The sequence below is a fragment of the Naegleria fowleri genome, assembly GCF_008403515.1.
Source record: "Naegleria fowleri strain ATCC 30894 chromosome Unknown tig7, whole genome shotgun sequence".
Lineage (NCBI taxonomy): Eukaryota > Heterolobosea > Eutetramitea > Acrasida > Naegleriidae > Naegleria > Naegleria fowleri.
Window position 1 is genome coordinate 586748 of NW_025407939.1, and position 19212 is coordinate 605959.

A 19212-nucleotide genomic window follows, 5' to 3' on the forward strand; every position below is an offset into this window, starting at 1 on the left:
TTCCTCAGAAAAAAATGTCGTCATTGAACAAAAACAATCGTTTTCTCATAAGAAATCCAGAAAAATCGGAATACAACCAATACTGGTACTCCAAGGAAACCATACAAACGTTTGTACGAGTCATTGAGGAACACTTGTTGGAGAGCTCGGATCATCGAGTTGCCTTCATGTCCACTCCTTCCGTGTATTTTTCCATGAGCTCGGAATTGCAACGGCAAGGAAAATTATTTGAGGTGAGTTTGAGGTGAATAAATGGATGATCGGAGGATGCATGTTCATTTTGACCTAACATTTCAAAATAGTATGATAAGAAATGGGAGAAGGATCAAGGATTTGTGTTTTGGGATTTTAATCAACCCGATAAAGTTGATGCCTCTCTGTTTGGGCAATTTTCATTAATATTAATTGATCCACCTTTTATAACGAGAGAAGTCTGGGAAAATTATGCGTCAGCAGCAAAGAAACTTAGAAAACCAGGATGTAAATTAATTTGTTCCACAATTTCAGAAAATGCAGACCTGATGAAAAACCTGTTGGATGTGACTCCTGTGGTTTATCAACCAAGCATTCCTCACCTTGTTTATCAATATAATCTGTACACAAATTTTTCTCATGAACTTTTTGAACAAAAGAACAGCGAACTAGCTGATTATTAAACCCTCCATTTATTTCTGTGCAACATCTAATAGTAACTTCTAATCAGCACCAAGAAAAAATGTTCAAATTCAGTCTATCCAAGATTTTCACTCGGACAGTCGAGGACGATTTAGAGAAAATCTCTCTTTCTCGGAACAAAAACATCTTCTCGGATACCTTTCCGAAAGAAGTGTTAATCAATATTGTCTCTTTTATGGAGCTTGGAACAATATATTCATTTTCGAGGACTGATCGATATTTGCTGAAATTACTCTTTGATCAAACACCAGAAAGAATTGACAAGTTAAACAAATTACGGAAATCACACAAGAAATCTCAACTTGATTTTTTGACCACCAAGAATGCCGTGGAAGAATATGAAAAAGAAGAACACTCGCAACAACAATTTGAGCTCATTCAGAAATTAATTTGGAAACCTTTGGTGTGTTATTATTTTCCAAAATTTGAAAAAACATTGAACGTGAAGAATTGGCTTCATATTTTGAGAAGAAGAGTCTCACACATTCAAATTCATGCTCGTGAGTTATTACCTCTCTCTGAAATATTTGTAGTACTACCAACTGCTTTGAGATTGATCCAACGGTGTTGCCAGAGAGTCTTCCCTTCTTTATTGAAAATTGTGAATTTATTTACAAGTGTCCATTACGATTTGAAAATTTGATATTTGAGGGAATGAGAGATCGTTATTGCTCGACGTGCAACAAGCATGTCTATCTTGTTCAGACCTCTCAGGAAATGACTTTACACATTTCACAAGGTCATTGTATCGCTTTTGTACGAGATGAATCCAACATGCTCATGGGAGAATTTATTTTGACTGATCACTTGACCTTGTAGCTCTTAATGTTTAGGTGAATATGAAGATTGAATTGATATTCATGATTTGTTTGGAATGGGAGCAGCGGATCAAGAACATATCGAGACTCTCACTAATTGACCAATTATTTGGATGTCTATGAAAAGATCTTGTCCAAGCAAGAATATATTGGTGGAAATCAATTCACTTTGGCCAAATCTTGAAACGTTTCCATCCTAAAGAGAATTTGGGACATTTGATCGACCTCCTGTGGTTGCCTGTTAGGATAAGAATTGTAATGAAGGGAAAATACGCTGTCAAGTGTCATCGTTAAAAAAAATGCACAAAAACATCTTCACTCTTGTGTTGATTCTTGCCTCGTTGTTGCTTGTTTGTTCATTCATAGTGGACAACAACAATGCTTCACTCACACAAACTTCTTCCTATCATTACGCATTTGCTCCATCCAATGAACTCTCTTTTTGTGGATTCAACATTCAAATTCTCGGAAAGTCCAAGATGGAGAAACAACAAGTGGTTCAAGTGTTACTCAAAATTCTCTCAAGATATGACATTATTTTCGTTCAAGAAATTAGAGATGGTTCCGATGATTCCTTTGCTTCACTTGTCAAATCATTGAATCAACAAGTGTTACCCTCTGGAAAAAGATATGATTACAAAGTGAGTGAACGATTAGGTAAAAGCGCTTCTAAAGAACAGTACGGATTTATTTATAATCCTGACAAGGTTAAATTTGTCAAGACCATTCAATTCGAAGATGCTGATGGATGGTTCGAAAGAGCTCCATTTACCTTTGTCTTTGAATTCATTACCAATGATGCCAAATTGAAAGGAAAACAATTTGCAATTATTGGATGTCATATTCGTCCATCTGCTGTTGCAAAGGAACTCAATTATCTCACTCAAGTGTATGATTCCTTCAAGGGACAAGCATTCTATCCAAACACAATCATTACTGGAGATTTTAATGCAGATTGTTCTTACTTGTCAAAGAGTGCTCTCAAAACTCTCACACTCAATGACCCAAATCGATTCAAATGGTTGATCGATGAAGATTCCACAGTGGCTGATAGTTCATGCAGTTATGATCGATTTGTGGTTCCTCTTGCATTTGCGAATAGCAAACTTTCAACTCAAGGATTTGAAATTCAAAATCCAAAAGTATTTCGATATGAAAATGAACTTCATGTTCCCCAAGATCTTGTGAAACTTGTTTCAGATCATTATCCAATTGAATTGAAGATTCAAACCAGTGGCAAGATTGGAATTGCAACCAAGACATTGAGTGATCTTGTTGAGGAAGATTTTTCACTCTAAAGTAAAGGTTGTATTTCTAATGAACTGTAGTCGTACATGACAATTATTTGAGAATTCTTCGTGTGTTTCGTACGAGATTATGAGTCATTAGCAACAGAGTGAGTGCTCCAATGAGCAGGATGTCCAAAGGATGCATTAATAATTTCAACGAATGTGTGAGATGTTCTTAGATTCACAACCAATTACTTCGGAAAGTGCTTGCGGAATAACAAAAATGCTCACGCAGCTGTTATTTTAACTTTACTCATGCCTTGTTAAACAACCAATAGTGCGCACTCGTTCAGTATTTTAGATTTAGTATCCCCTCAATTTGACATTTGGCAAGTCATCCAAAGACACCAAAAAAATGTCCTCCGCTTCTCTTGGTAAATCATCTCTCACAGACTCTCGAGCATCTTTCAAATTGCAAGGTTTTGAAACTGAACGAGTTGAACTTGACCAACTCATCATCAGTAAGTAGTAGTAGCTACTGTGTTGTGGCAACCATGGTTCTAACTTCAGTGATTTCAAACATGTTTCCTTGAATATAACTTGTGTCATCATGATGACCAATCCAGAATACAAGGACCAAATTGATGAATACGCACAGAATGGTCTAAGCATCGAGAAGGCTCTCTCTTGTCCCTTGGGTGCTTCCTATTTCTATAAATTCTTATCCGAAGAATTCAACAAGGAGGTGAGTAAAAGTTCAACATGGATTCGATCCCAATGATGACACGCATATTCAAATATCGTCCGATATATATATTTAAAACCAATTTTTGGTAAATGTTTGTGTGTGAACATGATTATTGTTGTTGTTGATGTCTCTCTTTATATTAACAATGTACAAAATAGAATATTATCGCCTATTATGACGTAAAGTCACTCCATGATTTTCTATTGTATTCGAAAAAGAAGATGGATTGGGTCATTGACACCTCTGAAGTCTACAAGGATGAATTATTGAATGATTTAGACTCTGATACCCATTCCTCGATAACTTCCATGACTTCCGCAAGCAATGTTTCTTCGACAAACAATTGTTATCGATGTGTGGCAAGTATCAATGAAATGAAAGAATGCGCAAAAATGATTGAAAAGTTCACAGACACATACTTTGATGCATCTTCGATTTATGAAATCAATATTAGCTCATCCATGAAGGCAAATATGTTAAAAGCGACAGAATTTGTGAAGGATTTGAAAAAGTTTTTGGAGATTGTTGCATTAGATGAGACATGCTCAGTGAGTGTTGAAGAACAAACAAAAATCATGCACCAACATATCGATACTTTACTCCCTGTTCTCGATGGATTGAAAACTGAACTCTTAAAAAATATGATGGATCCATTCCAAAGATTTTTGACAAGTGACAGTCTCTATGAATGTGTGGCCTTGTTTTTGTCAAGCCAAGGAGATGATGGCTTTCATCGTCAACGAATTTTGAACGCAAACAAATCTGAAGGCACCATTGTGTTGAATCAACCTGATGCAAACTCTTCGCAACAACATTTAGCCATCATTAACGATACCATGAAGAATTTGAGTGTTGGTCACCCAATTCCACGGTTACAACAATTACTCGAAGACGTCTTAGATATTCTCAATCAATCCACTGACTTGTATGCTATCAGTCAAAGTGGTTCTCTTGGAAGTATGAAAGATGACACCAAGAATCAAGTGCAAATCGATTTGAGATATGACGATATATCATTGCCTGGAAAAGATTGTTGGGAAAAATTTGTTCACTCATCCTATGATTTAGCTCATGTCGATTTGACCTTATTGAAGACTGATGAAGAGAAGCTAACCTTTTTCATTAATGCTTACAATTTATTATTGCTTCATGCATTGATTATTTCTGGAAGTTTACCTCAAGTCGAAGTGACCAATATCATCTTTTACAGAAAAGTGAAGTATAATATTGGAGGATATTTATTCTCATTGGCTGACATTTTTAATGGTATTTTACAATGTAACCAAATGAAATGTCTTATTTTTGGTAAAGCATTCAAGAAGGGTGATGAGAGACGCAAGTTCATTCCAGATCGAACATTCCCTGAAGTTTACTTTGGATTGATTAACATGACCAAATACTCTCCCAAGTTACAAGTCTATCAACCAACGACTCTACTCGATAGTTTGAAACAAAACACTGAAGATTACTTTACAAGATATGTACAAATTCTTTCCTCAAATCAAGATCCATCCGAAATTGTTGAGATTGCGATTCCAACCAATCTCAAAGAACACAAAGTCGAGTTGAAGAACTTTTGGAAAGGCGATAGTAAGACTGTATTGAAGGCTGTGAGTAATTTGAGTACTGCTTCTTCAAGTATATCAAGTTCATCATTGAATCCAGACATGACTGAAACGAGTAGTATTTCTGCAGCTAGTGGATCCGAGTCCAATATTGAGGCCGAGAAGAGAAAGGAAGTGTTGAATTATCTCATTGAAAATTATCATCCTGAAATGTTCAATACACTCACTGCTGAGACTAAGAAGATTACTAAAAAGACTAAACTCTCCTACAAACCCTATCAAGTGAATCCTCCTAATTGGTTTACTGTATTCCGATCCGAATTTCAGAAACAAATTCAAGACAAATTCAAGGTGGAAGTTCCTGCCTCTGGTGAAGTCTTACTCGCCAAACAAGCCAAAGAAAAGCATTGTCTAATTGAAGCATTCTTTTCCAAGTTTTCTCGAACACAAAAGTTGGTGGAGAATGCATCAAGCACCACCACTACTTTGCAATCCAAGGAATCGTTTTGCAAGAGAAAAAGAGCGACTACTGTATGGCAAAACAAGTCCTTCAAGAAGAAGGATATTTCCATCATTGATTTCATTTTAGGAAGAAAGAAAGATCCAACAGCAACTCCAAGGCAAAAGAAACAAGCTTGTATCATTGCTTAATGTACAATCTTATTGAAACACTCTAAAATGGAATTTATTATTGGAGTGAGAGGGTAAACAAATTGAATGAGTCGAGACCAAGTGTTTGATAGTTTTAAAAAACTTTCAAATGTATGAACTTTAGGATCCACCTCAATAGAAATTTATGTAATACATTGTTGATGCAAGTCTTATTCACTACATTATAAACTGATAGTGTACGTACGTCATATGACACATGCATCTAAGAATAAATGATCAGCAACAATTCTAAAATGTTGCACCTAGACCATCTGATCGATCGAAGGAAGGCTCAGAAGTGCATTTTCTTCAGAGGCTTCTTCACAGCAGACTTTAAAAAACTTAATGTAAGGAAGAGAAACATTCAATCAGCTGAGAACATGCTAAAAGACAGAATTTTGACAAAAAAATGTCTGCCAAAACACGGAGTGAATCACCAGAACATGAAGAGAAGACCAAAAAAAGAAAAGTTAATTTCTCTGATGGATTATCTGTGTTAGAACAAACAGTATACATGGATACTGAAAACAAGAATTATGATCATGCTCTTGAAAAACTTCTTCACTTTATTAATTTTTCCGAGCATGCTTTCATGGATCACGTCCTCGTTTATTAAAGTGTTTCGAGATGATTTATCGAGCCTGGTGGCCATCCTTTTCAAAAGCGCTCCATGCATTAGAAAACCAATCATGCTTCACCACGATTCACAATGAACTCTGTAACAAATTAACTCTAGCCCACATGTATTGTGGAGCTGTTTGTGGAAATGTTGAGTTGCATGAAAACGCTTTGGAAATACTGCAATCATCAGAGGAAATGAAATCTCATCCTGTTGCACAAATTCTCTTGGGTGATATTTATTATGCGCAAGAATTTATTATTATAATTCTTCCAATGCTACCAATGCCATTTATTATTGTAAATTGGCTGCATCTCAAAATTTAGTGGAAGCCTTGTAACAATTGGGAAAGATCTACGTGTCAGGACAAGGAATGGACGATCCAAACTATAGAAAAGCCATCAAGTACTTTGAGAAGGCTGCAGAACAAAATCATACAAAGGCCATGTTGGAATTGGGCTCTATTTATGAGGAAGGAAAATACAGAGTACAAACAAACCTTGAGAAAGCCTTGCAATATTACGAACGAGCTGCTGCTCAACTCAATGATGAAGAGGCTCTGTATTATATGGGAAGATTGTACGAAAAAGGACGCCATGTTCCTCAGGACTTTGGTAAGGCCATAAAGTATTTTGAACTCTCAGCTCAGCAACATCATTACAAAGCACTTTACAAGTTAGGGATAATATATAGAGATGGCAACTTTGGAAGCGTTGTTTCACAAAATCTCAACAAGGCAATATATTATTTTGAATTGTATCACTATCCGTTTGTTAATGATCCAATGATCAAGGAATTGAGAGTGGCTCGCTTCTTTCAGGAATTTCATCGAAGAGCTTTGCAAACAGACGAAAATGGTCGGAAAACATTCTGTGATACGACTATTGTGTGCGCAATGGATTCATTGCTTCGTTGAACGAAGCTGTCTTTTGGAATCATCATTGTCCATGAATAGAAAGGATGAAATCAAATTCACGCAATAATCGCACGTAAGAGATATTCCTCCTTGATTGATTGATTCAATTTGGCATTAATTTCAGCTCTCTCCAAGAGATCTAAAAACATTCGAGATTGACGTATATGGCAAACGTTTTGCCAAAGTGGTCTAAAAAGGCCGTGCTTTGTTCAAGTTTGATCAAGTTGGAAATGATGCAAGTATCTCCTTCAAAGACCATCATTGGTCAATAGTGATACTTGTACATAAGAGGTATATTGCGTGTTTTGGAAGGCGAACTGGGGATACAAAAACCCTCTCTCTCTATCATCACATCACAGAACATTATTCTTGTAGACCAACGAGAGTGCTGAGGCATGCCATTCCTATCCCATCAAGACGATCTTGGTGATCCCGACAATGACAATTCGAAAAAAACATCTCAACAAGAAAAACACACTCGAAGAAGATTTCATGCCAGCCAAAGTTGTACCAGTTCCAGCCGATTCTTCTTCTCATCGTAATCAGAACGAAAGATGTGACGAAAGAATTGTCTCCTCGTTCAATAAGACAAAAGATGTTAAGGAAGACCAACAAGATTTATTATTAGAAGAAGACAACCAGCCCAATACAGGACACGTCAAGGACAAGAAGCCTGTCAAAATGGAAGGTTGTTTTTCCATGAGAGTGGTCATTATCCTTCTCATTATTGTATTACTACTCACATGTTCCATCTTTATTTGGTTGGCATCTTTCATTGGTTCTAATCAGGCTGTCACTGAGCTCACGTCTTCTCTCATTGAACAAGTCGGCAAAAAGATTATGGTATTTCTGAGTGGTGAGATTTCTCCATGTGCCGATTTGGCGTGGACAGTTGCTGACGATTTTAATATGGGACTCATTCCACGTAGACCTCCCTTTGAGTACTTGTTTAGGAAGAATTTAGTGTTCAGACCAAGTAGTGTTGGAATTTACTTTGCTAATGAGGTAAGTGCATATGAAATGAACTATTGAACTGATCATTAGAAAATCTCACAACTTGAATGTCAAATGCCAATGTGACTCGTTGCTCTCTCTTTATGAGTTTAGTTTTATGCTTACTTTAACCTTACGATTTTTCCCAATGGAGTTCCCACTCAAGAATTTACCATTTACATTAAACCACAAGATTACATTGGAGTTGAACATTGGTATGCCAACGAAACTGACGGTTCTCTGATTGGTCTTGTGATGAATCAAACAACACCTTTTGTCGTTCCCTCACTCCCCTATTGGATCACAAGTTTCAAATATTTCAACTCCTTGGGCGTCGATGGTGTCTATGGAGATCCCTATGTGGTTGTGAATTCCACTACATGCATTTTCTATTCTGCCAAATTGTTTGATCCTGTACTTCTCGCTCAAAACAATACCAAGAAAGTGATTGGCTTTACGAAAGTGAATTTATCTCTTTCAAATATTGAGCGCTATCTTTCCACATTGTCTCTTCTTGGAAAGGGATATGTGCTCGTTTCTGAACCAAATGATTTAGTCATTGGTGGAAGTATCAATACGACTGCTTTGAATCGTATTTCACGTGTCTCCTTGTTTGAACTCACTGATCGAAATGCTGGAATTTTGATGCAACAAGTGAAATCAACATATGGAAGTATCGCCTCCACTCCTGATATCTTCCAAATTTCAAGTTTGGGAATCGATTATAGAATCTCTCGTATGCAATTCACTCTCGAGAATATTCGGTGGAATGTCTTTCTAATTGTCTACTCGGAGGACGTGTCACGAACCACCACGATTACTACAGCCATTTCAATTGGTGTGGCAGTGGCGGTGATTGTGTTGGGTCTCATCACAAGTGTGCTGATTGGTTACTTGATTACACAACCTTTGAGATATCTCAAGAGTCAATTCATGAAGATTAAGAGATTTGATTTGGATCAAGTACATTTCACTTCAAGTCGATTCAAAGAAATTGATTCCATCTATGAGGATTTACACGATATGGTTGTATGGTTGAATGAATTTAAAAGTTTTCTTCCTGAAACAATTTTCAATCAGTTGCGTAATATGGATCAAGATTCGAACAACGACGAACAGCATAAAAAGATGACTTCAACAACGAAAATGCAACAACAAGGTTCAAATAATGCTGATTCAAACCACCAACTAAACAGTAAGGATAATCCTTCGTATCAAGGAGATTTGCAGAGTTCAAGCAGTGCCCATAATCTTTCCTCATTGAGTGGAAGTCACAGAGGTGGTAAATACCAAGACATGGGAAATTTGTTTAAACTTGGACTCAATGAAAAGGATGTGAGCGTTGTGAATATCAAATTGATCGGAATGTGTCAACAAATGTCAGCCTCTGAAATTACAAATGTCTTTTCCAAGATTGCTAATGGATTGAGTGTTCTCTCAAAAACCATGCACGCAGATCTTCATATCTTGAGTGTGGATGAATATCAGTGTTCATTTGTGGGTACCAATAACAAGAAGAAGGCAAATATTGCAGCACTTGAAGCAGCTCTTAAAATTTCAAAAACTCTCGAGAATTGTCTATCGAATGACAGAGTAAGAGTATGTATAGGAGTTGCGAGTGGAAGAACTCATGTGGGAAATTTGGGAACTCATCAATTGAGATTTTATTCCATTGTTGGTCCTTTGATTTCAAATGCCAAGAAACTTTCTGCCTTGTGCCAAGTCATTGCTGGATGCTCCATTTTGGCAGATTCAAACACCATGAGTATGGGTGATGCAAAGAATGCGTTTGTGGTGAGACCTGTGGAACGATTGGTGATTGAGAATGAAGGTTTCCATGAAATTGTCTCTTCTGTGTATCATGTCATTAAGGAAAATCATGTTGTGAAGGATGGTATGTAACTGAATATTCTCTTTTTTAACTTAATTTATAATCATTATATAACACTTGGATCTACTTAGAATGGATGTATGAATTAGAGCAGCAAAAAGCGAACAGCAGGTTCAAAGATTTCGAAGCCGCCTTTTCTGTCTTAGAAAGCGACAAGCTTAGTTCAATGACTGATGAAATGGCCATGTCGAGAATCCTTGAATCTCAAGTCATTCTCCAAAAACACTTGGAGCAGCATCCAGAGGATGCAGTCACGACGAATAGAATTCTTAAAGTGTTTGAAACTATTTGCCAAAAGTCCAAACAAGAAGGACGAGTGGGGCAAGCTCTCGCAAGTTATCGAACTGTTTTGAAAAAGAGCTTTGAAGGAATGACCAACATGTCAAATTTAATTGAAATTGATTCCTCATCGATTGAATAATCACATAATACTAAACCATGTAAATAATAATTATTGGGTCACAATTTTCTTTCGAACAAATCAATCAAGCGCTATTTTTATTGGATCAACATTTAAGGCTTTCTGTTCTAGCTCTTTCTTGTTTTGTTTCGATCGATGGTACTCTATCAGCAACTGCTGATAATCATGAGGGAAAAAGTTCATTCGAACTGCCTTATATAAAAAGTTGGGTAAAATGGCCATCACAATCACGAGTATGCATATTAAAGTCGCTTTCACACTAATGACTGTTTCGTAATAAATATAATAAGATCCTGTTTCTCCGAATACGTCCGCTATTGGTGAATAGCACACACTAAATAGGAAATAAAATAAATAACTTCCAAAGATAGAGAAAAACACAGGAATAGACCATGTTTTGACTTCAATCATGTACCGTAAAGTCACAACGCTTATCACACAGGTCATGATTAATTTACCAAAATGATACACGTCCGAAGAGGGTATGGAACTATTATTTTCCATAAAATCTCCATCCGTACCATAACTCAACACAATTCCAAAGAAAATAACAGCGCATTGATAAATCGATACCAATCCCCATCCAACCAAGCTTGAAACACTAAATAAATTATTATGCTTCTTTTTTAAGGTGTCATAAATTTCTGGGTGCTGCAAAATCACATGTTCTGGTAAATCTTTTTCACATGCACCAGACGCAATAGGTTGGAAGAAGCAATAAATTGCCACAAATAAGAGTTGCTCCCATGAATCATACATGAGTATTCCAGAATAGGCAGAATAGAAAATGAAGAAAAATTGAGGTACGAGCAACATGAAATTCTTGTAAAAACTATAATGTAAAAAATCAGCATTTCGAACACAACAATATCGACCATGGACAGCCAACAGACGAACCAAATGTTTGAATCTGGGCAATGCATAATCGGCAGCACGAGCAGCTTGAGTACCTTCTTTGCCCTTAATTCCCACACCGATAGATGCTGCCTGAATCATGGCCACATCATTCACTCCATCACCAATGGCCAGTGCCTTCTTGGAGAGATTTTTTTCAATCAATTTCACAATGGTCGATTTTTGGAGAGGTTTCAATCGACAACAGACAGCACTATGGACTTGGGAGGCCAATCGAAGTAAGGGTTTCTCATACTTCTCCAAAGCATATTCGAGTGACTTTGAATCAATGACAAGAGCATATTCGATATTAGGTTTGTTTTTGTGTTTTTCCAAGAATTCCAATGCCTCTTTCAATTTTCCTTTCACCTGTGCATGAGAAGTCGCATTACGAATTCGAATCTCAACAGTTTTATCCTTATGTAAGACATGAGTCGAGTAGGCAATATTAATGGCAGTCTCTGTCTTGTCTCCAGTGAGGACCCAAATATGAAGACCTGCTTGTTGCAAATACGAGATGGATTCCGCCACTTGTTCCTGAAGTTTATCCTCAATAGCCGTACATCCCACAATTTGTAAATCCCTCTCCAATAGGGAGGCGCATTGAGCCAGTAATTGATCTCGATTCTTGGTCGAGAGAGATGCTTTGGTGTATTCTTCGAACCATTCACGAAATTCATGAGGAGCAAGCTCCCGACGAGCACACACGAGAGTTCTCAATCCACGCATAGAGAAGTGTTGTAAGGCTAATTTCAAGTTGTGGTGATGAGGACTATTATCGTGATGATGAGAGAAAGAGGAGGAGGAATTTGTTGTTGCTGCCCGTTTTAAAACCACACTATCGGCTCCTTTTACATAACACACATACTTCCCATCGTCATGATTCCTCACCAAGACGCTCATTCGTTTTCTCTCCGAAGTGAATGGAAAGGTCGCCACAATTTCATAATGTTTCAACTCACCAAATTCCTCTAAAACGACTCCATGATGCGTACGTTGGGTAAGAACAAATCCATTATTCGTAGCAGCTTCTAAGAGAGCAATTTCATCGGAGGAAGGTCCATGATAGGTGTATTTTGGAGTATCCTCATGTGTGTTTGTGCCATGATCATTCCCACGACTTGAATGATTCAATTCGCAAGGGTTTTCAGTTGTTGTACAAGCAGAACCACCACCACTTGTAGTCGTATGAGTGGTGGTCGTGGTCGTGATCGTGGTGGGTCGTGTATTTTTAGGGCTTTGTTGTGTGGATGATGTAAGGCTTTGAGGATCTTTGAGTGAAGGCTCAAAGTCGACGACTGCTTCCTCTGGCATTAGGCTATTATTGAGAGAGAGACAACGTAAAAATTCTCGTAAGAAAAATGCGTGCGTGGACTTTGAATACTCGCTCGGCAGGATGGACTGCTGTTCCTTAGAAGAACCTGATTGTTCAACACCTCCATTCTCTAAAGAGTGATGATGTTGTTGTGGTTGTTGTGGTTGTTGTGGTTGGTGGTGGTAATGATGATGTGAATGTTCTTCAGTATGAGTGTCTTTGGACTGATCCTTCATTCCATTTTTCGATGAGTATGACGATAAATAACCTTTCAAATAGTTCTTCATGGCTCCTGGATGACTTCGCTCCGAATAGTACACTCCATCCACATAGGAATCTGAGTATTTCATTTCGTTTTGAGTAAGAGTTCCTGTCTTGTCTGAAAAGATAATATCCATTTTCGAAAGTGCTTGATTCATACTCGCTGTTCGAACCTCTGTTTTCAACTTCTCAAATCTCATCTCTGTGTCATTTTCAATGGACCACGACTGTAAGGATTTAATTGCTTCAAATCCAATGACAATTGTCTCATTGACAATCAAATTTAACAAGATAAATATGGTGACCCAATTCGACATGACCGATACAAACGAGGCCATTCCATCGCTACCAGCCGCCTCATTCACAATCAATGGTTTTAAATAGAAGGCACGGTGCATGAAATCATTTTGAAAAGCTCCTTGCAAGCCTGCGACAATGGCACAAATGATTTGCTGAATGAACACCAACAAGGCAAGAATTTGGTTGAGGGTTACTTCCAAAGCATTGCGTTTCACTCGATTTTCTTTGGTGTTGTTGAGAATTTTAGTGTCTTTTCCAACATAGATCGCCACTCCATAGATAAATTGAGTGTTTTTGAGGGTACAACCTCTGAGTAGAAGATTGTCCATAGAAAGTGCTTCCTTAATCATGACAACTGGTTGTTGTTGGGAGAGGAGTGATGGAGGTTCATTAGAAGCTTTTTCTGAATGTTTCTGTTCAAGAGGATTTGATGGAGTGTCTGAGCAGAAGGAGGAAGAAGAAGATCCACTATGCATCGCTTTGGCTGTTCCTTCGAAGACATCAAGATTCTTGTTGGCAACCTCAACTTTGAGTTTGCCCTTAATAGTTGCAAGTGTGGCATGAATATATTCTTGTGTTGGTGTTGTTGAGGAAGGAGGATGAGGATTCATGGAGTCAATTCCCTGAGGCTTTTCATTGTTGTGTTGAGGAGGAGGAGGAGGTGAAGTGTGGTTCATGACATTTTGTGTCGATAATGAGGAACGGGAATTCCCACTCGGTAAAAACTTGCTTAAAGGCCGTCGTGTTTTCAAATTGGTTTCTCCATCCAAATGAGCTGTCTCCACATAACACAAATCATCCTCTCTCGACGAATATACACAAAGTAAATCAGCAGGAAAACTCTCATCTCGTCTCACACACACAAAATCTCCAATTTCCACTTCTTTCACTCGAATTTCCTGTAAGGTGCCATTTCTCACCACTCGACACAGTTCATTGTTCGCTTTCAAATCTTGGCGATACCTCTGAAAATCCTCATAACCATCCTTTGCCATCTGTAACAAGACAATGAAAGTAATGGGCAACACAGCTGCTGGAGGAAAAATTGGAGAAATGTCAGGAATAAGTACAGCAATGACAGTAATTAAAAGATAAATATTGATGGCTTTTCTGAATTGTTCAAATAAATTCTGAGGAATAAAAGTAATTAAGGTGTACTTGGTGGTTCGAACATAATTGGTTGGCCATTTGCGTTTTCGAGCGAGTTTGTTCTTTTCTCGATCGTTCAAGTAAATAGTTTCAAATTTTCTCACCGTGTGAATTTCTGGATTCTCATCAGCCTCTTCTTTGTCTTGTTCTTTCGTATTATTTGGGATGGAGGGATTCAATTCTATGTTACAAGGGTTAGTGATGGGATTGTTTGGAGAAGCAACTGATGATGGCTTGACTCCACCTTTTTGATCCTCTTCCTCATCGTCACTGAAATCTCCCTCATGTGAAGGTCGGCACAATATTCGATTCATTGTTCGTTCTCGAATGGAACGGAATCCATGTTTGAAATCTTGAGCGATGTTTGAGAACCATGCAAAGGAAAAAGTGGTGTCAGGAACTCTTTCCTTTGCATTCTCGATTAATATTTTGTCACTTGGCTTAATCACTTGGTCATCCTCAAGAGATTCCTCTTCTGTAGGTATGAAATGAAGCGATTCTTCTGTTGGAAATGTTTTACCAACAATGTTGTTGTTGTCATTCATTGTCGTTGAGGAAATCGATATTGATGGTGGTGATAATGCTTGTTTAGAACTTGATGAACTGGATACTTCATTCATTGCTGTTGTCTCTCGAGACTCCAGGGTAGGCATTGAATTGGGTGCCAAGTCATTTGCTTCACCCATTCCCTCATCACCATGAATCAGCTGCTCTGTTTCAATTGAATTCAATTGAATTGGAACGGAGTGTCGATGTTTCATCTCTATTTCGTCATGAGACGTTGACGCATCCTTGATAAAATCCTCCTCCTTGTGGTAATTGTTATCGATTTCTCTCTCTGTGTTGACGACGTCATCACGACGAACCATCGTTGTTGTTGTTTTTTGACTCTCAGTTCTGTTGTTGTTATTCTCCGAATCAGAGCTCTCATGTTGTTGGTTCATCCTCTCCTTCACAACCATCATTTCGGAAAGTTGGAGGTTCTTGATTTCTGTTATGGCATCAGCAACAACCTCTCCGTAATGATGATCCTTCAACTCAATTTCTTGACTCTCACTCATCACAGAATGGAGGAGGCTGTGAGAGTCATGCGGTTGTTGATGCATTTGTTTTTTTGAAAGATTTTGAACGAGCGATACCAACCGAAGGCTGACATCTGAACGGTTCCTTTGGGAGTTTTCAACTCATGAGAATTGAAATGTTGTTTCTTTAAGTGTAATCGAAAAAAGAAGGAAATTGCTTGTTTCATGGACTTTAAATGGATTAAATGATATACATACGTTTTCCAAATAATAGTATTGTATTGAAATAATAATTATTATTAATTATTGTTTATCTCAAAAAAAATGCACTAATCAGATACTGCCCTTTCTGTTCTGTTGTCGTTTCGGATGTCTTTGGTAGGAGAGCCTTGTTGTGAGGCAGTTTTTACTTGGTGGTAGCCTTCATTCGCCATTTTGTTTGCTGAATCGGAACTGGTATCCAAATTCATTTTGGATCCTTGGTAGTTAGTAGTATCCTCCTTTTTCAGGGATCCTTCTTTTCTCTTCTTGGTGGTGTCCCTGCTTTCATCATTCATGGTTCGGAATGAGGTGGTATCCGGTGATGCCATTTCTCCCACCTTCTGGTCCAAGTTTTTCTCAATGGGAATATCCTGATCCAAATTCTTACCCATGATGTCAGCATATTGATTTTTCAATCCTTCCGAAAAGCCACTCTGGAATTCTTCGTCTGCTAGATTTTGCTGTTTTCTTCCGGTGGTAGAGATGGTAGCACTCTCTTGCTTGTTTGGGTCAAATCTACTTTGTGAGGTTGTGGTTGGTCGTGAGGTTGTTCCTCCTTTTGCATTTGATGTTTCGACTGGATCTCTGTTCTCTTGTGGTTTGTTTATTCCTCCTCCTGTTGGCGAGGACATTTTGAAGCCTGGAGATTTCATTTGCTCCTTAACGTTTGGGCCCTTTGGCATATCTTTATTTAAATCCACTTTTGAGGGCTCTCCCAAAGTGGTCACAATTGGTTCATGTGGATAGAGTGGATCATAATTTCTTGGAGGTTCAGTCGCATTCAACTTGCTTTGGAGAGTTGAAAAACATCTCTTGTTATAGTGTGACAAGGAACGAAAAGATGTGACAAGTTTGTTTTGATTGATCATTTCAAGGCAACAATAGTTGGTTGTTTTGTTTTCGAGATGGGATGAAAAATTCCATTCTGATGGTGTTGAAGTGTGTGAAATTGAACAATATTTTTAGTGATCTTCTATTTTCAATTGCAGACTGCATAGCTTACCCCATAATAGAAGAACACCAAAAATATTTTTCAATCACGATGTTTTTAATATTTTGAAATCCAATTGTTTACTTTGGAAGCTTGTTTTGACAAATATTAGACAATAACATTATTGAAGCGCCCTCCATGAATGATAATAGACCTCCATGTTATCCAAAAAACTCAAATGCTTTGGCTTCCACCGCAATACTTGCACAGCTTTTCTTGGATCAATAATGACAGTGTTTTCAAAAACAACAAGACCAGCATCATTTTGTGGAACATTCTCCACCACTATTTCGGACTCATCACCATTCCAGCCAGCAATTATCGCCATTTTCATCCACTTCTTTGTATGTTGAATTGTCATTTGGGGCTGCAAAGTTGAATAACTCACGTGTGATGCTTGATCTTTGCGCTTCTGCTCTTACATATCCTTCTCCTAAATCATCGACATGAACCCAGGACCATCTTTTTTCAGGACTTCCAATTAACACCAACTTTCCGTCATTTCGATTTTTGTGTGAAGTGAAATAATCCTTCAAAATTGTTCCTCCATTCTTACCACACACAAATCCAGGTCGAATCACAGTCGTGTCCAAAGATTTTTGCTCTTCATTGAGAAGTCTCCATTCAAACAATCTTCTTTGTTCAGTCCATTCATGAGTGGGTTGTGGTCGAGTACTTTCATCGACGCTTGTTTGACTTGCATTTCCAAGAGTCATGATTCCTGAGGTGAAAGTTTTCAACAACTTGGGATATTGCTTACTCTGTCTTTCCTTGGCAATTTCCAACACTTGCTCGTAAATTTGTTGAGTTTGATCAGTTAAACCAATCGCATCGACCAACACACTCACACCCAACAATAATTGATGATGATGTTGAACGAGATCGGAAAAGTTTTGTGCAATAATTGGGATGATTTCGTTTTGTTGCAATATTGTGACATGTTTGTCAGAACGAACCGAACCATAAATCTTGAATCCGTTTCGACTGAAAGCCTGTGCTACACCTAGTCCAATATATCCATTTGCTGCCAGGATGAGAACTTTTGAAGACATTTTTTGTGGTTTGTTTCTGTTTGGTCTTGGTTCAAGAGGTTTTAAGGGGCGTTCTTTGTGAAGTAATAACGCACGTAGCTTATTGGAATAACATGTGAAAAACAAAGAACTTCTTACGATTTTGTGCATACTGTGACAGTTTGTCGTGTATCACAGGATCGATACTTTGCAAAATAATCTTGTTCCTTAACCAGATTGTAAGTTACAACAATTTATTTCTATTTTTATTTTGTACAAAACAAAATGCATTTTCCAACAGAACCTCTCACCCAAGAAACACAGCAGAACCATCTTTGCTTTCGACTTCACTGCTTCATGAATGGAGACTGGGAACGTAGAGAAGGAAAGATTATCCTGTTTGATTTCATGCGTGATGATCCCGATAATTTTGAAAAACTGAAGAAAAGCATTGTAACATTGTTGTGCCCAGTGTTGTACATGAATCATCATGGATCATCACAATCCGATGAAACTATACTTTCTAAATTACGTCTATTTTCAAAACACGGCACAGAATTTACAAACTTTGAACAGATCAGAGATGATGATGTCTTGTTCCTTTCATGTTTTGCAGAAGACTTTTCCAATGTTCGCTTGAAAATGATGAAGCAGTCTTCTCTGGTCAACATCAGTAGTATCAACAACAAGACAACAACAGATGTGGTATTAACAGAGAAGGCAACAACAACACACTCAACAACACCAACAACGATGATCATTACCAATATTATTAACAGCAAGAGCATTAAGATGCCTTTTTGCAATTGTAGTAGTATTGCAGAATTGAAAAAACAGCTTTTAAACAACCAGGAATATATGGAAGGATTATTCGGTAACCCAAACTATCCTCTCAAGTTTGTTGAAGATGTAATCTTGATTAGTAATGGAAAAGAGCTCAAAGACTCTACTTGTTGTGTTGTACCCACATCCGAAACATTGTCCAACTCTCATACTTTCCTTCTCACCAAAAAACCTCAATACTTTGTCAAGCTCATGATGGAAGGTGGCAGAACGATCATTGTGGACAGTGAAGCCATTACTTTTGAGTCCACAGTGGCTGAATTTAAAAAGTTTGTGGAAAAACGAATGAGAGTGAACATGACAGAAATGAATGAAAATAGAAAGCTCGTTCTCCTTTGGAATCAACAGAAAATTTTGGACGAATCGAAGAGCATTGGTGAGGCATTTCCTTCTCAGTCGACCCTTTGTCTCGTTTTTGTGTAATTGAGTGTGATTTTTTTTCAATCCTTTTTGAATTCAAGGAATCGATAAATTTATCATGAATTCTTTTTGAACGTAATTGATGCTCTTCATTCGATGAACCATAAGTGTCCCTCGACAAAGCTCAAGCATTTCTGACAGCACTCAAAATTGCTCGTCAAATGCCAAATTAATGTCAGACAGAAAAAATAGGCTCAACTATCAATTTCAAGTGCGTAAT

The 19212-nt window shown here is 37.8% G+C and overlaps 10 protein-coding genes across 10 annotated transcripts; 7 read left to right on the plus strand and 3 right to left on the minus strand.

The window, feature by feature from the left end:
* Positions 1-14: 14 nt before the first annotated feature.
* FDP41_010975 (uncharacterized protein) lies at positions 15-656 on the plus strand (the record flags this gene model as incomplete). The annotated part of the gene is made up of 2 exons (XM_044701332.1): positions 15-233; positions 303-656. 2 exons carry the CDS (start codon positions 15-17, stop codon positions 654-656), a joined length of 573 nt encoding a protein of 190 aa, XP_044567710.1.
* Positions 657-715: 59 nt separating this feature from the next.
* On the plus strand, positions 716-1318 carry FDP41_010976 (uncharacterized protein; the record flags this gene model as incomplete). Its single annotated transcript, XM_044701333.1, has 1 exon — positions 716-1318. The coding sequence occupies one exon, from the start codon at positions 716-718 to the stop codon at positions 1316-1318; it is 603 nt and encodes a 200-aa protein (XP_044567711.1).
* A 474-nt stretch (positions 1319-1792) lies between these two features.
* On the plus strand, positions 1793-2791 carry FDP41_010977 (uncharacterized protein; the record flags this gene model as incomplete). The annotated part of the gene is made up of 1 exon (XM_044701334.1): positions 1793-2791. One exon carries the CDS (start codon positions 1793-1795, stop codon positions 2789-2791), a length of 999 nt encoding a protein of 332 aa, XP_044567712.1.
* A 346-nt stretch (positions 2792-3137) lies between these two features.
* Positions 3138-5686, plus strand: FDP41_010978 (uncharacterized protein; the record flags this gene model as incomplete). The annotated part of the gene is made up of 3 exons (XM_044701335.1): positions 3138-3243; positions 3349-3467; positions 3629-5686. The coding sequence occupies 3 exons, from the start codon at positions 3138-3140 to the stop codon at positions 5684-5686; spliced, it is 2283 nt and encodes a 760-aa protein (XP_044567713.1).
* Positions 5687-6678: 992 nt separating this feature from the next.
* On the plus strand, positions 6679-7221 carry FDP41_010979 (uncharacterized protein; the record flags this gene model as incomplete). Its single annotated transcript, XM_044701336.1, has 1 exon — positions 6679-7221. The coding sequence occupies one exon, from the start codon at positions 6679-6681 to the stop codon at positions 7219-7221; it is 543 nt and encodes a 180-aa protein (XP_044567714.1).
* A 438-nt stretch (positions 7222-7659) lies between these two features.
* On the plus strand, positions 7660-10526 carry FDP41_010980 (uncharacterized protein; the record flags this gene model as incomplete). Its single annotated transcript, XM_044701338.1, has 3 exons — positions 7660-8226; positions 8329-10108; positions 10177-10526. 3 exons carry the CDS (start codon positions 7660-7662, stop codon positions 10524-10526), a joined length of 2697 nt encoding a protein of 898 aa, XP_044567715.1.
* A 60-nt stretch (positions 10527-10586) lies between these two features.
* FDP41_010981 (uncharacterized protein) lies at positions 10587-15551 on the minus strand (the record flags this gene model as incomplete). The annotated part of the gene is made up of 1 exon (XM_044701339.1): positions 10587-15551. One exon carries the CDS (start codon positions 15549-15551, stop codon positions 10587-10589), a length of 4965 nt encoding a protein of 1654 aa, XP_044567716.1.
* Positions 15552-15796: 245 nt separating this feature from the next.
* Positions 15797-16597, minus strand: FDP41_010982 (uncharacterized protein; the record flags this gene model as incomplete). Its single annotated transcript, XM_044701340.1, has 1 exon — positions 15797-16597. One exon carries the CDS (start codon positions 16595-16597, stop codon positions 15797-15799), a length of 801 nt encoding a protein of 266 aa, XP_044567717.1.
* Positions 16598-17018: 421 nt separating this feature from the next.
* FDP41_010983 (uncharacterized protein) lies at positions 17019-17771 on the minus strand (the record flags this gene model as incomplete). The annotated part of the gene is made up of 1 exon (XM_044701341.1): positions 17019-17771. One exon carries the CDS (start codon positions 17769-17771, stop codon positions 17019-17021), a length of 753 nt encoding a protein of 250 aa, XP_044567718.1.
* Positions 17772-18014: 243 nt separating this feature from the next.
* FDP41_010984 (uncharacterized protein) lies at positions 18015-18995 on the plus strand (the record flags this gene model as incomplete). The annotated part of the gene is made up of 1 exon (XM_044701342.1): positions 18015-18995. One exon carries the CDS (start codon positions 18015-18017, stop codon positions 18993-18995), a length of 981 nt encoding a protein of 326 aa, XP_044567719.1.
* Positions 18996-19212: the final 217 nt, after the last annotated feature.